This window comes from Sitophilus oryzae, unplaced genomic scaffold, assembly GCF_002938485.1.
Source record: "Sitophilus oryzae breed Bouriz unplaced genomic scaffold, Soryzae_2.0 scaffold_1059_pilon_pilon, whole genome shotgun sequence".
Lineage (NCBI taxonomy): Eukaryota > Metazoa > Arthropoda > Insecta > Coleoptera > Curculionidae > Sitophilus > Sitophilus oryzae.
In genome coordinates this window covers 4,427,861-4,440,859 of record NW_022145681.1, presented here as the reverse complement: position 1 = coordinate 4,440,859, position 12,999 = coordinate 4,427,861, and the positions used below count along the sequence as shown (strand labels likewise).

Sequence of the window (12,999 nt, the reverse complement as noted above, 5' to 3'; positions counted from 1 at the left end):
TAGATTGTAACGCATGGCGGGAAGTTTAAAAAAATAAAAAATTTTAATTCTTCATTTATTTTTAATTATGACATACATAAAAACACAAAAATACACCATTTTTAAAAAATATGTTTAATATCATTATCAAATATACAACAGAAATTAATTTCAACAAAATAAATTAATAAAATTAAAAGAATAATGTTACAAGTAGATCAAGAGACAAAATTAATTATAACAAAACTGAAAAAAATGGCGTCATAGATGGCTTAGAAATGAAGCCATCTATGAATTATATAGGAAATGTCATCGATCATCATTTTAAGCCAGCTGGACGATTATTTCAAACATACAAGCTGAGTTCGTTCATAGTGCTCTTAGAAATCTAGATAAACAAAGAATAATAAATTAAAAGTATTCCAGGGGAAAAGAGAGGAAGAACCTGTATCGTCTCTGATATCTGTCAGGGTATTGTTGAAAGTGTCATCTTTTTGCTCGAAGTTTTCAGGTCGATTAAAAAGATGACATTTACAACAATACTTTGCCGTAACTTTCACAAATATCAGAGAGAGAGTACAGGTATTGCCTCTCTTTTCCTCTGGGATGCTTTATATCTGTTGTTCTTTGTTTATCTATATTTCTCAGAGCATAATGCCGAACACGACTACAGTATATAATAATTTCAATATCCTAAGTGGAAAGAAAAAAGATCACCCTTCTGTTTTGTACTATGGTCCCTTTCTTCCGATGGCTCATCTCGTTGATATTTAGGAAGGTATCCATAAAATATATATTTTATTATCGGTCCTGGGATGAAAAAATATAAAATTCAATTTGATTTGATGATCCTTTTCTGTCACCTAAATCAGGAGAATGACAATGAGCATGTTAAGATGAAAAAAAACTTATTTATCAACACTTACCTACACGTTAGTCCAAGGAGTTTTATCAAAAACCTATATTTGCCTAAATAATTTATGTATTCAATTTACAAAGCAAACTGCAGCGTGTAAACAAAAGAAATAAAATGGCGACAAGTCAACGTCAACGACCCGACAAGGAGAAAAGTGGTGTTCGAATAACAAATTATGGGTTACAAAAAATTGTTTTTGTCTCCTTTCAACGCACACTTTGGAAAGAAAAAGAGATGAACAGTTATACTGAAAGAATGTCAAGGTTTTATCTGTCACTCTTGTCAATAATTTATCGGTAAGGAAGATTCCTAGAAAATCGCTTGTAGTCAAGTTTCCCACCATTTCCAGTTCTCCCATAAGAAGTGTCATCCACCTGAAATCAACTTTAGCTCGAGCTGGATTTCTCGATCGACGGTCAGCTATCAGCTTTCAGATTTCGAACATTGCGCAGATGCGTCAAATAAAACAAGTGTATTGTGAGTTACATAAATATTTGTACACACTTATTAGTTTAGTTCTCCCATAGTTCTCTCATAAATTTTTATTAAATTTTATAGTTTTATAACCTTTGTTGATAACAAAACTACATTTATTAGAAGTGCACTTTACTAAATAATGTTAAGTTCTATGGATTTTAGGATATGAATAATAAAGGATAAAAGAAACAACATTTTAGAACCGCTATTTTAATTATTTTATTTAAAGTACCTAAGTAAGTATTTAATAAAAAAATTACGACACGTTAAAGCGCAAAACAAGTTTTATTTTTAAGATGCACTGTTTAGCTATTGTTTTTAATAATTATAAGTTAGAAGTTGAGTTGACTCATATTTAATTCCATTTTCTTATATAATTTATAAAAGTTAATCAGAGCATTTTTAATTACATACCTATAAAAACTGAAAGGAAATGAACTTGTAGAATTTCACTGGAAATACCTACATGGAACAAAATTATATACATTCTGCAAAAGATTGCTACTCTTTTCTAATATTTTCTTCATATTATTAAGACAAATATTATAAAGAATACAGACATAATCAAACAATAATTGCTATATTCATTAAATACTGTCATTTTTAAAAACATTGAAATCAAATCAATAAATACTGTTTCTCAGTGTTATTGTTTTCTTAAAGTTATAAAATATAAAGTAGGTGTAATATAGGATGATATTACTGACAAAATGATGCATTTGATATTTTTTTTGAATAAGAATTTCAACTTAAAATACAATACAGTAGCCACAAAAAAATACGCACTCTGTATATCATTTTATTATTGTCCTCCGTGGATGGAGTTTTAAAAAATACATAAAAATATCAAATCAAATGCATCATGTTATATATTGTAGTATTTTAATTTGTCTTTTAATTTATATCTACTACAAAGGTTTTGTAATTTAATTATGAATTTCTTATTATAAAATTATGTGAATCCCTATTTTTCCTTACATTAATTAAAAAATAAAGAAGGAATAATAATAATATATTTATGGGGTTTTTGCTTCAATTTAGGCTTAATTAAAAAACATAATTTTATTATATTGATTTTTTTTAAACAAAATCGATTTTAATTTCTTTCAATGTTGAAATAAGTTTAGTTATTTTAATACATAGAAATAACATTATTTACTTATTTATACGTTTATCTTTTATATTAAATACATTTCCAGTATTACCAAGAAAACGCCTAAGATAAGATAGTTATGTAAACAAGAAATGCAAACCGCAATTTTTTTATACTTTATACAAGGTGTTTCTGAATAAGTGTCCGATATTTTACAGGGTGATTTTTCAAGTCTTTCTAAGGTAAAAAGTTAACCACATTGACCATTAAAACGCCTATTAAAAAGCACCCTGTATAAAAATATAATTATTAAAAAAAAGATATACAGGGTGGTGCACCTCATTCGCCTCGGTTGATTATACGAAAACGGAAAGATGTAGAAACATAATTTTTTATGGGTATATGTAGAGAGGCAATGTGCATAATTTAAAATTATTTTCAAATGTACAGGGTGTGTCAGAACTAAGATCCACACCAAAGTTATATTTATTCTTATGGAACACCCGGTATTTTATTTCATTTTTGGATTCTTGGACATAAAATAAGCCATTTAATATAAGGGTTTAATATGTTTAAAAGCTTTGGTTTTTGAGATATTTAAATATGCATGCTATAATAAAAAAGTTTGTCAACACCCTGTACATTACTTTTCGAGTGAATTCTAGTGTTGACTTTAAAGCCAGGGAAATAAACTTTACTAAAAAAATGTATTGCTTCCTTAAATGTATACAGGGGTATCAACAATTGCTGGTCTATTTTAAATATTTATTTTACATAAAAACTTCGTTATTTCAAATACAACACCCTGTATTTTTTTAAATAAATCAAAGCAGATTTAAATGCTCTTTTAAACTATATTAGGGTTTCCTATACCTATCTAGCTAAGAATTTGAATAATATCCCTTATAATAAATGCCTTATTTTATGCCCAAGAATCCAAAAATGAAATAAAATACCGGGTGTTCCATAAGAAAAAACATAACTTTGGTATGGATCTTAGTTGTGACACACCCTGTACATTTCAAAATAATTTTAAATTATGCACATTTCCTTCCCACATGTACCCATAAAATATTTTGTTTCTACATCTTCCCGTTTTCGTATAATCAACCGAGGCGAATGAGGTGCGCCACCCTGTATATCTATTTTCTTCATATTCTTATACCTAACTAAAGCTTTGTAATTTATTATTCTTTTTAAATAGTTTCTTTTTTAAAATTGTATTTTAGGCAAAATTAATATATCAATTTTGAAAAAAATGTACCTAAACGTGAAGAAAAAAATACTTTTTTGTGCGCTTGGTATTGTTTTAGAATGTCAGTTTCTGTTTTCCTTGTTGATATGCAAAATGTACCCCAAAAAAAGAAAATGATCAGATTTCAATAGCCTTTTTGTTGTTAATTTATTAACCTCTATAATAATCTATAATCTATGAAGTACTATTAACACTTACATCTATCGATAACAATAAAATTTATTTTTCTTCTCTTCTATTATGCATAGTTCTTCTCAAAAGAACATTAAGTACGATTCAATATCATTTAGCGACAATTTAACAGTGCATTAACATGAAAGTTAAGGTTTTAAGTTTACATTTTATAGTAAATTGGTTTAACTTAAAAATGTAATAATAAATACATAGGGTACACGTGAAAGAGCAATCGACATCTGTGGCAAACTTAAAAGCAGAAGAAGCAAAATAACTATTCTTAATACATACATAAATTCAAAAAATACATAATATACATTTTTTTGAATATAAGTCATATTTTGCAGTTATTTTTTTGCACATATAATTTTTCATATTGTGTGTTTCATTGACTATTCTTTTCCTCAAAGTATTTTGTTGATACTTTGTGATTTGAGTATATTAGAGATGAAAAATAAAGAACCACTGAATGAAAATAAAGACCTGAAATTTGACTTATATTAAAAACTATATTATAGTTATTAAAGCTTTTTTGAGTACTCTTTCACAAAGGAGATCTTTTATTATTTCATAGTTATCTTTGAGCTAACTCAATTATAACATTATATACATTGAAACAAAGTGGCGTTTGACACCTATCCTTTTACAAACACAGACATATGTATGAATATGTCTTCGACAAATTATAGGAATAATTTGAGATTTTCTGGTGCATTACAATCACTATTCTCAAAAACCCCCTATACACAGAAAGGTCCGGCCTTCGGACTTGGCCTCACGTACCAAAACTCTCGTATATTGGTCAGCAGACTTGGCCTGCCTATTAGACCATTGCTCCATTAAATATTCTCGTTTGGAACAAAATTCCACATTTTATAACAATTTTTATATAGATAAATGTTTATCGGAATAAAAACTACCACTTAGAAAGAAAGAGCGTTACACGTCCGCCGATGTTATCCTTCGCTCGTTTTTTAGACAAATCTAATCCCACAGGCCTTGTCCACGGACTTGGCTTGTAGGATGTGACAGGCTTAGCCCGCCAAAGGCCACAAACGCAAAAATTTCATACGAAGGCTGGGCTCGCGGGCCGAATGCGCAGGCCGGATCTTTCGGCGTATGGGGGGCTAAAAGATGTCTCTGCATATTTTACTGTGGTAAAAGTGTATATTTTTGTTATTTTACAAAGGGCTCCAATCCTAAGGTGTAGCTGCAGTGCTTTCATTTTATTTTGTCCCACTTTTAATTGACCATAACTTTTTTGTTTTTGGAGATAGAACATCCATTAAAATAATAAATTGAAGGGTTTTAGTCAAGTTTTATGGTATATTACAAAAAATGTCATACGCTGTCAAATGTCACAGTTGATAAAAAACTATTTTTAATGGAATATCCTATATATATTATTATTAGTGTATTGGATAACATGTTTTTTTTCTAATTTCAAAAATATATTTTCAGTCATATACCTATATCTTTTTTTTAGAGTTTTATCAAAATTCGAATCAATATACACCAATGCTAATATGTTTATTGGTTTTAAGCTAGGTATAGTTGGTCATACTGTTTGTTTTATATACCATATCATTTTTACACATTTATATTAATTTTTAATAAAACTATGAAGAAAAAGAGGCATGTGTGATATATTTTTGAAATCACAAAGAAATGTGCTATCTAATATAACAATTTAATGTCCCATTAAAAAAATATAGTTTATACCGGAATTTGTATAACATGATAAATAATAAAACTTGATTGAAACCCTATAATTTGCTTTTTAACGAAATTTATTATACCCAAAAATAAACAGGATATAGTTTAGAATTGTGGGACAAAATAAAATGAAAGCACTAGTATATTTATAGATTTAAGTTATTTTTAGTTTAATAATAACAATAGGGTATTTTAAACGGTAGTTTTAATTTAAATCAGTAATAAAGTTGAACTACTATTAGAATTATATTAAGTTTATATTAACAAATTATTGAGGACTGATATTTGAGCTTTATTTTTTATTAACTTTCTTTTTCTTTTTTTTATAAAACTTATTTAACCTAAAAATAAGAAAATCGAAAATGGTAAAAAATAGATGAATCAGATGGAAAATAAAGTTTATTAAATAACATTCTTTAGAAATATTTCAATTTTGCTATGACGATATCATTTTCATCCATATACAGTATATGTCCCAAGATTGTGTTTACAAGAGGAACATCTTCTTTATTATTGACATTTTGAGAAAAATGCATTCTTCCTAAACATTTTTGCTTGTTCTAAAATGTATAATCCCTTTTTTTGAGTGAAAATTAAAAAACTCATGAAAATATAGTTGAAAGTTGAAATCCTAAAACTCAAACCGCGTTTCTATGGTAATATAACTTCGTTTTCATTCTTTGATAGATTGTTATTCATAGAATTTTAATTAACGTAATATTTTTTGTTGTTTTAAAATGTTAAAGAAGCACAAAATTTATTTAGTTCAATGATACGGAACGGGTGATGATAGTTATCGGAAAATGTGATACCACGGCATAGATGATACTTTAATAACTGCAAATAATATGACGTTAATCAAAATGAATAATAACGATCTATCAAAAAATGAAATCGAATTGATATTACCATAGAAATGCCTTTTGATTTTTATGACTTATAGGAACAATTTTAGGATTAAATTTAATTAGAATTTCTAGAAAAAATTCAAGCATATTTTCAAGAGTTTCTTAATTTTCTCTAAAACGGTATGGAAATTTGGAAAAGTATAAACGAGATTAACCATTTTAGAAGCAGCAAAATTTTTTTTATGAAGAATGAATTTTTATGAAAATGTCAATAATAAAAAAGTGATCTCTTCTAAAGACAATCCGGGGACATACTGTATATAATTTCGATCCATTTTTTCTTCTTATTTACTTTATTGTCACTCTTTGTAGGTATATCTTAAATTTCTTTGAAAATGCAATTCACATTTTACAAACATAAATATTATAGGTATTTATTTGCCTTTTTATTTAACAGATCACAAAGTATATAAAATTTATAGTTCACCAAAAGTTTATCAAGTATTATAACGTGCTTGTTAACTTTTGAAGTCGTTTCCATTTTCGCTGCAAAGGCTAATCTGAGGAAACCCGAACCGCGGTTCTCGGCCATATCATTGTCAAAGGCCTACCGAATTCGCGAGTGTCCATATCGACTCTTGCTCACGAGATATCCGATCTCATCCGGCCAGGAACCTGCGTCAATGAGCAGTGTGTGTCAATAGATTTTACACTCTAGCCATGGAACAACCACACGATAGAGTTTTCAGACAGTCACCCGTCCATCTACTCGCATCGTCTAACGTCGCTTAACTCCGATGACCTATCGGAAACCAGTGTTTCTACGTAGTTGGGTCGTTGTCCTTTAGAGATATATAAATAAATAGAATATCTATTAATTAATTAGCGATTCCTCAAAATTGTAATATTTCTATTCCGAATTATTTTAAATAAATAAATAATATATAATGCATTTTCTCAATAGAATCGTACAGCAAATCTCAAATTATTGTATAACATATACAAGTGATCAAAATGCGTGCAGCGTCATATTTCAGCCGTATTTTTACAAGAAAAAATCATGTACCTTGGTATAAAAAATTATAATATCGATGCAAAATCAGCGAAATATTTTTTTTTAAATGAGCGAAATTATTATTACAGTGTGTAATTTTTGCTTGTAAAAACAAAGGCCCGATTACTATATATGTACTATGTATGACTGAAAGCTGGCAGTTCTTAGAGCTCCTGCGTTCCTAATTATTGTTTGAGATATATTTAGTCGATCATGAGCTCAAAGTGGACGGAACCCCTTCTATCGACCCTGTCGTGAATGATGTTCCTGGCCCAAGCCTTGCATTCGATGTTGATGAGAACGCCACCTGAAAACAAAAACAATTTTGTATACGAGTGTCTCAAATCAGCCCCTTAGCTGCTAAATGGTGAAGTCTATAATTTTGAGAGTTATAATATTGTTCGTCAAGGGGCTCTCTAATCAATTTCCACGTGGTGTAAGTCCTAATTCAAATTCAAGCCACTGAGAGCAACACATGGTTTGTCACCTAAGAGAAGTGACTGCGCAGCTTGGTCAACAAGTGGTCTAAGTCCGTATAACCACGCAGTAAACAAACATAACTCAAAAGCCAGTGAACAAACACGGTTAGTGTGTTTTATCTGTTTTCTCACACACTATTATTATTCACATTAATTATGAACAAGAAATGAAAAGCGTTGTTTTCTCAAAATATTGAGGGAGGGACTCTTATATAGAATAAAAAGTTTATTCTTTTACTAGCTAATAATTATTAAGGATCTATTAGGCTGTACTTTTAGGTTGCTCTCGGGGGTCGGGTAAAGCGGGTATGTGGCCGAAGGAAATATATATTATATTTCAGAAATCTGCTTAAAGCTTAGCACTACAAGGGCACTACCCTGTCGTGTTAAGCCACACCAAAAATTCCAAATGCACGTGCTTTGATTAATATATAAATAGCGAGCAATTTGTTACAAAACCATATAAATTATATATCACTCTAATCAGAAAACTTCAATCTATTTCCGTATTCTAACGGACTTTTATATTATGTCTTTATTTTAGAAGATTATACATCTGCCCTCTGTTCAACTAACCCACAGAGAATATTGTGTCAGAATTTAAATTAATAGTGAAATCATTGGGAATTTCAGAAAAAAGACTGTAAAATAGTTTGTTGTGCAGTTCACTGATAAGTAAATAAACAATATATAATATACGTTATAGTCTGTGTAACGAATCAGGGAAGAATTCGACAGACGACATCCAAAATATGACAGAAAATACAATTTACTTGTGAACTAAAATGACAGATACAACTGTCACAGTCAGGGATCCTATCGTTGGACAGATTATACGTGTGGAAGACCAGTCAATAATGATATTCGGTAGAATTAACTATAATTACATATGTTTTCTTGCATTTTCGGTTTTATTAACTAAATCTACCATATTTTTTTTTCAATAACTCATGATATATATAAAAAATATTTTTGTTAAATTTTTGGTACATCCAAAATAATAATTAAATTCCATCAGTACGAATTCAATATCCAACAATCGCAATGGAGGCCCAACTTTTTTTTATTAAAAACACATCACAAAAACTAATGTAGTATCACAGATTATACATATTATAAACTTTGTTTTTTCTTTATTGTTTTTCGTGGTTCCAATTTTCGGAATCGGGCACTAGTTAGGTTACTAGTTTGCGCACATAGCACGCCCACTTATGGCCTCTAAAATTGTGCACAGCGCCTGACCGGCACAGTTATTAGAGAGATATCGGAAAACCGAATAGCGTCATGCAGTAATTACACGTACCTTATCATGGTTACGATATGCGCGAGTCAATTTTTAACGGAACACCCGCTAATAACGTTACCGCCTGACGTAATTTGCGGATCAATTACACCAAGCGCTATTTCTAAATATCGTTTAAAAATAGCTTAAATGGGCATGTGCGGGTATTTGACAACCGGGGCCAAGGTTGTTAAAAGGTAAGGTTGTCTCGTAACTTTTGGACCAATAGGAGCGAAGCGGAATAGCATCCCTCTGACGTAGATAGAACGTATAAAATCATAGATAAAAGGAATAGAAAATAAATGCAACCGACAAAGAGAGATAAATGGACAATACAATAAAGAAATCACACATCAAACAACTGAAAACTATTGACGCCATACACTATAAACAATAAAGTACACAACGAATATCGATTCGGAAATGCACTGTCGGACTGTGGGCAGTTTTTATCCCCTTATCTATGAGCGGTATATCATTCCTATGACGTAGTAGATGACGTTCTCGATGGCGGATCGAGTTACGAGACAACCTTACAGTACATCTGCTGGATCTGTGTCTATGAAAGGAATGCGGACAAAAAACATTTAAATAAACAGCAATATATTTTATACGTCGACTTGACGAGTACGTCACCGTAAATCGCTCCGCCCACTCATTTTATTGGCTACTTGCAAACTTGTCGAATTTTTATTGATGGGACGCGTCGTCTAATTTTTCACGAAAAACATCGAGAGAATATCGTTTCCCCTCTCACGGATACCCCGTAGCTACAGAACAGACAGACGTACTGTATCTTTTAATAACCTTGAACCGGGGCCGGCCAGCGAGATCTTTTATTTTAGGTTATGTTTGAATTGTTTTGAATTATTACTTTAGTTTTATTAGGTAATTGGATATTTAAGTAGCTGGGATTTGTTTTCATTAAATAAATATGGCCCAAAATCTGGATTCCACCTCTTCCAATATTAAAGAACATATAAAGAGGCTTAGGTTTACAGCAGATGACGACTTAGCCCTTCTAAGAGAATTTGTTGCTTGTTGCCCTAAACCCACTGGCAGACGTTGAACAATAAAGCACTGGAAATAAGCACTTTAGCCCTTTAGTTTTAAAATACCTAGTAAACAAAACAATTTCAAAGTTTTAAATTCAAAGTTAGGTTAAGTTATTTAAACTTAACCTAACTTTGCGCTAACTAACGCTATTTAAGCGGACGCGACGCGAACAGAATTCTTTCCGATCCGATAACTATAAATGAAGAGAGTTAATACCACCTCACGTAAAGGAAATAACAACTGGCCTTATTAACGTACATGCACGCTATTCGGTTTAGCGATATCTCTCTATTACGTTGTTTATTGTTATTTTACGCGAGTTTATTTTTGCGCACAGGAAATTTTACTCGTTTGCACATCGTCAGAAAAAACAATTTTTGGTACCACTAATTAGGGACAAGATTTTTATCTGTATACTTATAAGATACCTAATCTGTGGTAGTATGTTCAATCAAATATGTGATTTTTTTTAATTTTAGAGTATACTTACGTTTCGGTTTTTCAAAATAAACGGCGACAAGTGGACTGATGTAACCGTCTTGGTTCGTGTACGGGAAGTACTGAGACGGGAAACCTTTTTGAGGGATGAATCGGATAGGACCAATGTGTTCGATGTCTGCTACATTTTCGCCTTCGCAAGTTACCCAGACAATGCGATGCTAAAATATTTTTTTCGATTAGTTTATTGTTAAGTTGTTAATATACTGTTTTTTATTTTGACTGCGAATATATGTACGTAAGAAGTACAATATGATCGAAGAAGTTCGTAAGAAGTACGCGTTAAACCTAAATACTACAAAAAAGTTTATATTTATACACTCAGATGCAAAAAAAACGCAACGGAGAAATTTTTGGTCAATTTTAAAGTGTTATATTTTTGTTATTTTTAGCCCTAGTTTCATTATTTTTTTAGCAAGCTGTACATAATTATATTAACTTTAATTCATAAACTAAGTTTTTTATAAACTTTAAGATTTGGCATATTATACGGGGTTAATCGAAGGGTTGTTTTTTTACCCTAACTTTAAAACACCCTGTGCAATAATTTCGTGCGTGAATTTTCGTAAAATATTTTACGGTCAGAACCATATGACTCCTGAGCATTTTGTTTTTTGATTCATGGCAATACAAGCTTTGATTAATTTTTAAGAGCGGAATGAACTGATTACGAGCAATTTGCAATTTTTTCAGTTATCATTATTTTTTGATGTAATTTTTTAATATGACGAGATGGTTTTGGTGATTATTATTTCATACTGTATACTAAATTAAAAATAAACGTTAAATACTGAAAATACAGTCCTGGTTTTAATAAATATTAACAACGATAACAGAACTAACGATATTAAAGAAAACATCTGTAATAATCATACAAACAGAAAAAGTAATTGTAAAAAATAACCTAATACCGTGCATTTGTATTGCCTCCCTTGGCTGTTAGAACTGCCTGTATTCGTCCGTTCATATTGTCATTGAGGCTGCATGATATCATGTTGCGATATGTTTTGTCATTCTTCTTTAAGAACCAAGCGAAGTTCATTTAATGATGCTGGTAACGCTTCGCCATCTCTAAACTTCCTGCCAAGCATTTCCCAAACATCGAAAATGATGAACAGTTCATAGTGGTTTATAGTTCACAATAATCTCCAAAGCCGCCTTGTCATATTGAAAAGCAACTTCAAAAAGAAATGATAATTGAAAAAATTGATTATGGCGAGATCACTTCGTCCTTAAAAATTAACCAATGCATGTATTGATTCAAAAAACAAAATGCTCAGAAGACATGGTTCTGACCGTAAAATTATATTTTAGGAAAATTTACTCACAAAATTATTGCACAGGGTGTTTTAAAGTTAGGGCAAAAAAAAACAACCCCTCGATTAACCCTGTATAATATGCCAAATACATACTAAAGTTTATAAAAAACCGAGTTTACGAATTAAAGTTGATGTAATTATATACAGCTTGCTAAAAAATTCCTGAAATAGGGCTAAAAATAACAAAAGTATAACACTTTAAATTTGACCAAAAATATCTCCGTTGCGTTTTTTTTGCATCTGAGTGTATTAGAAATATTATTCACAAAAAATGGTATCACACAAAAATAATAATTCTAGTAATGATCGGAGATTCATAACGTCGAATATTGTGAATATTAACCCAAAAATTCAATAATATTAATTTCTGAGTTTACATAAAAAACATTTTTACTAGATAAAAATGTTTTATAAATAATAGCTATTTTTAAAAAAAAATCATAGTTTGTTAGTCGTTTTTTCCTCGACAACAACTAAATAATGTAGGCGGATGACAGAAAATTATGATTAATATCAAATCAACTATTATACGCTCTCATTATAACTTAAGCAAAGTAATTAGAAAAAAATATTGAGAGCCAATTATTAGATATACGGTCGTAGCTAAAATTAAAAAACGATGTGCACGTAAATATCAATTGATTTAACTGTATACCTACTTAATTTTAATAAAAATATTTATTTAATATATTGTGTTAAATAGATATAAAAATACCTTGTTTTGTGCCTCAGCGTCTCTTATTTCCCTTTTCAGTTCTTCGCTCATTTTTAGGCCCGGATCCTCTATAGTGGTCGAATTAAAATATTCAGGATTCCAATTGAAGATCTGGAAAAAAAATGAATTAATTCAAGT

At 30.2% G+C, this 12,999-nt stretch overlaps 1 protein-coding gene across 2 annotated transcripts in view; it reads right to left on the bottom strand.

The window, feature by feature from the left end:
- Window positions 1-3,921: 3,921 nt before the first annotated feature.
- LOC115876838 (sodium/potassium-transporting ATPase subunit beta-2-like) overlaps window positions 3,922-12,999 on the bottom strand; it is a 34,011-nt gene continuing 24,933 nt past the window's right edge. For both annotated transcript variants that reach the window (XM_030892820.1, XM_030892831.1), the window contains 3 exons: window positions 12,862-12,972; window positions 10,820-10,988; window positions 3,922-7,819 (listed from right to left, as the gene is read on the bottom strand). In XM_030892820.1, the coding sequence (XP_030748680.1) occupies window positions 7,716-7,819; window positions 10,820-10,988; window positions 12,862-12,972 (384 nt within the window). In that variant the 3' untranslated portion in view covers window positions 3,922-7,715. The remainder of the gene's footprint in view (window positions 7,820-10,819; window positions 10,989-12,861; window positions 12,973-12,999) is intronic.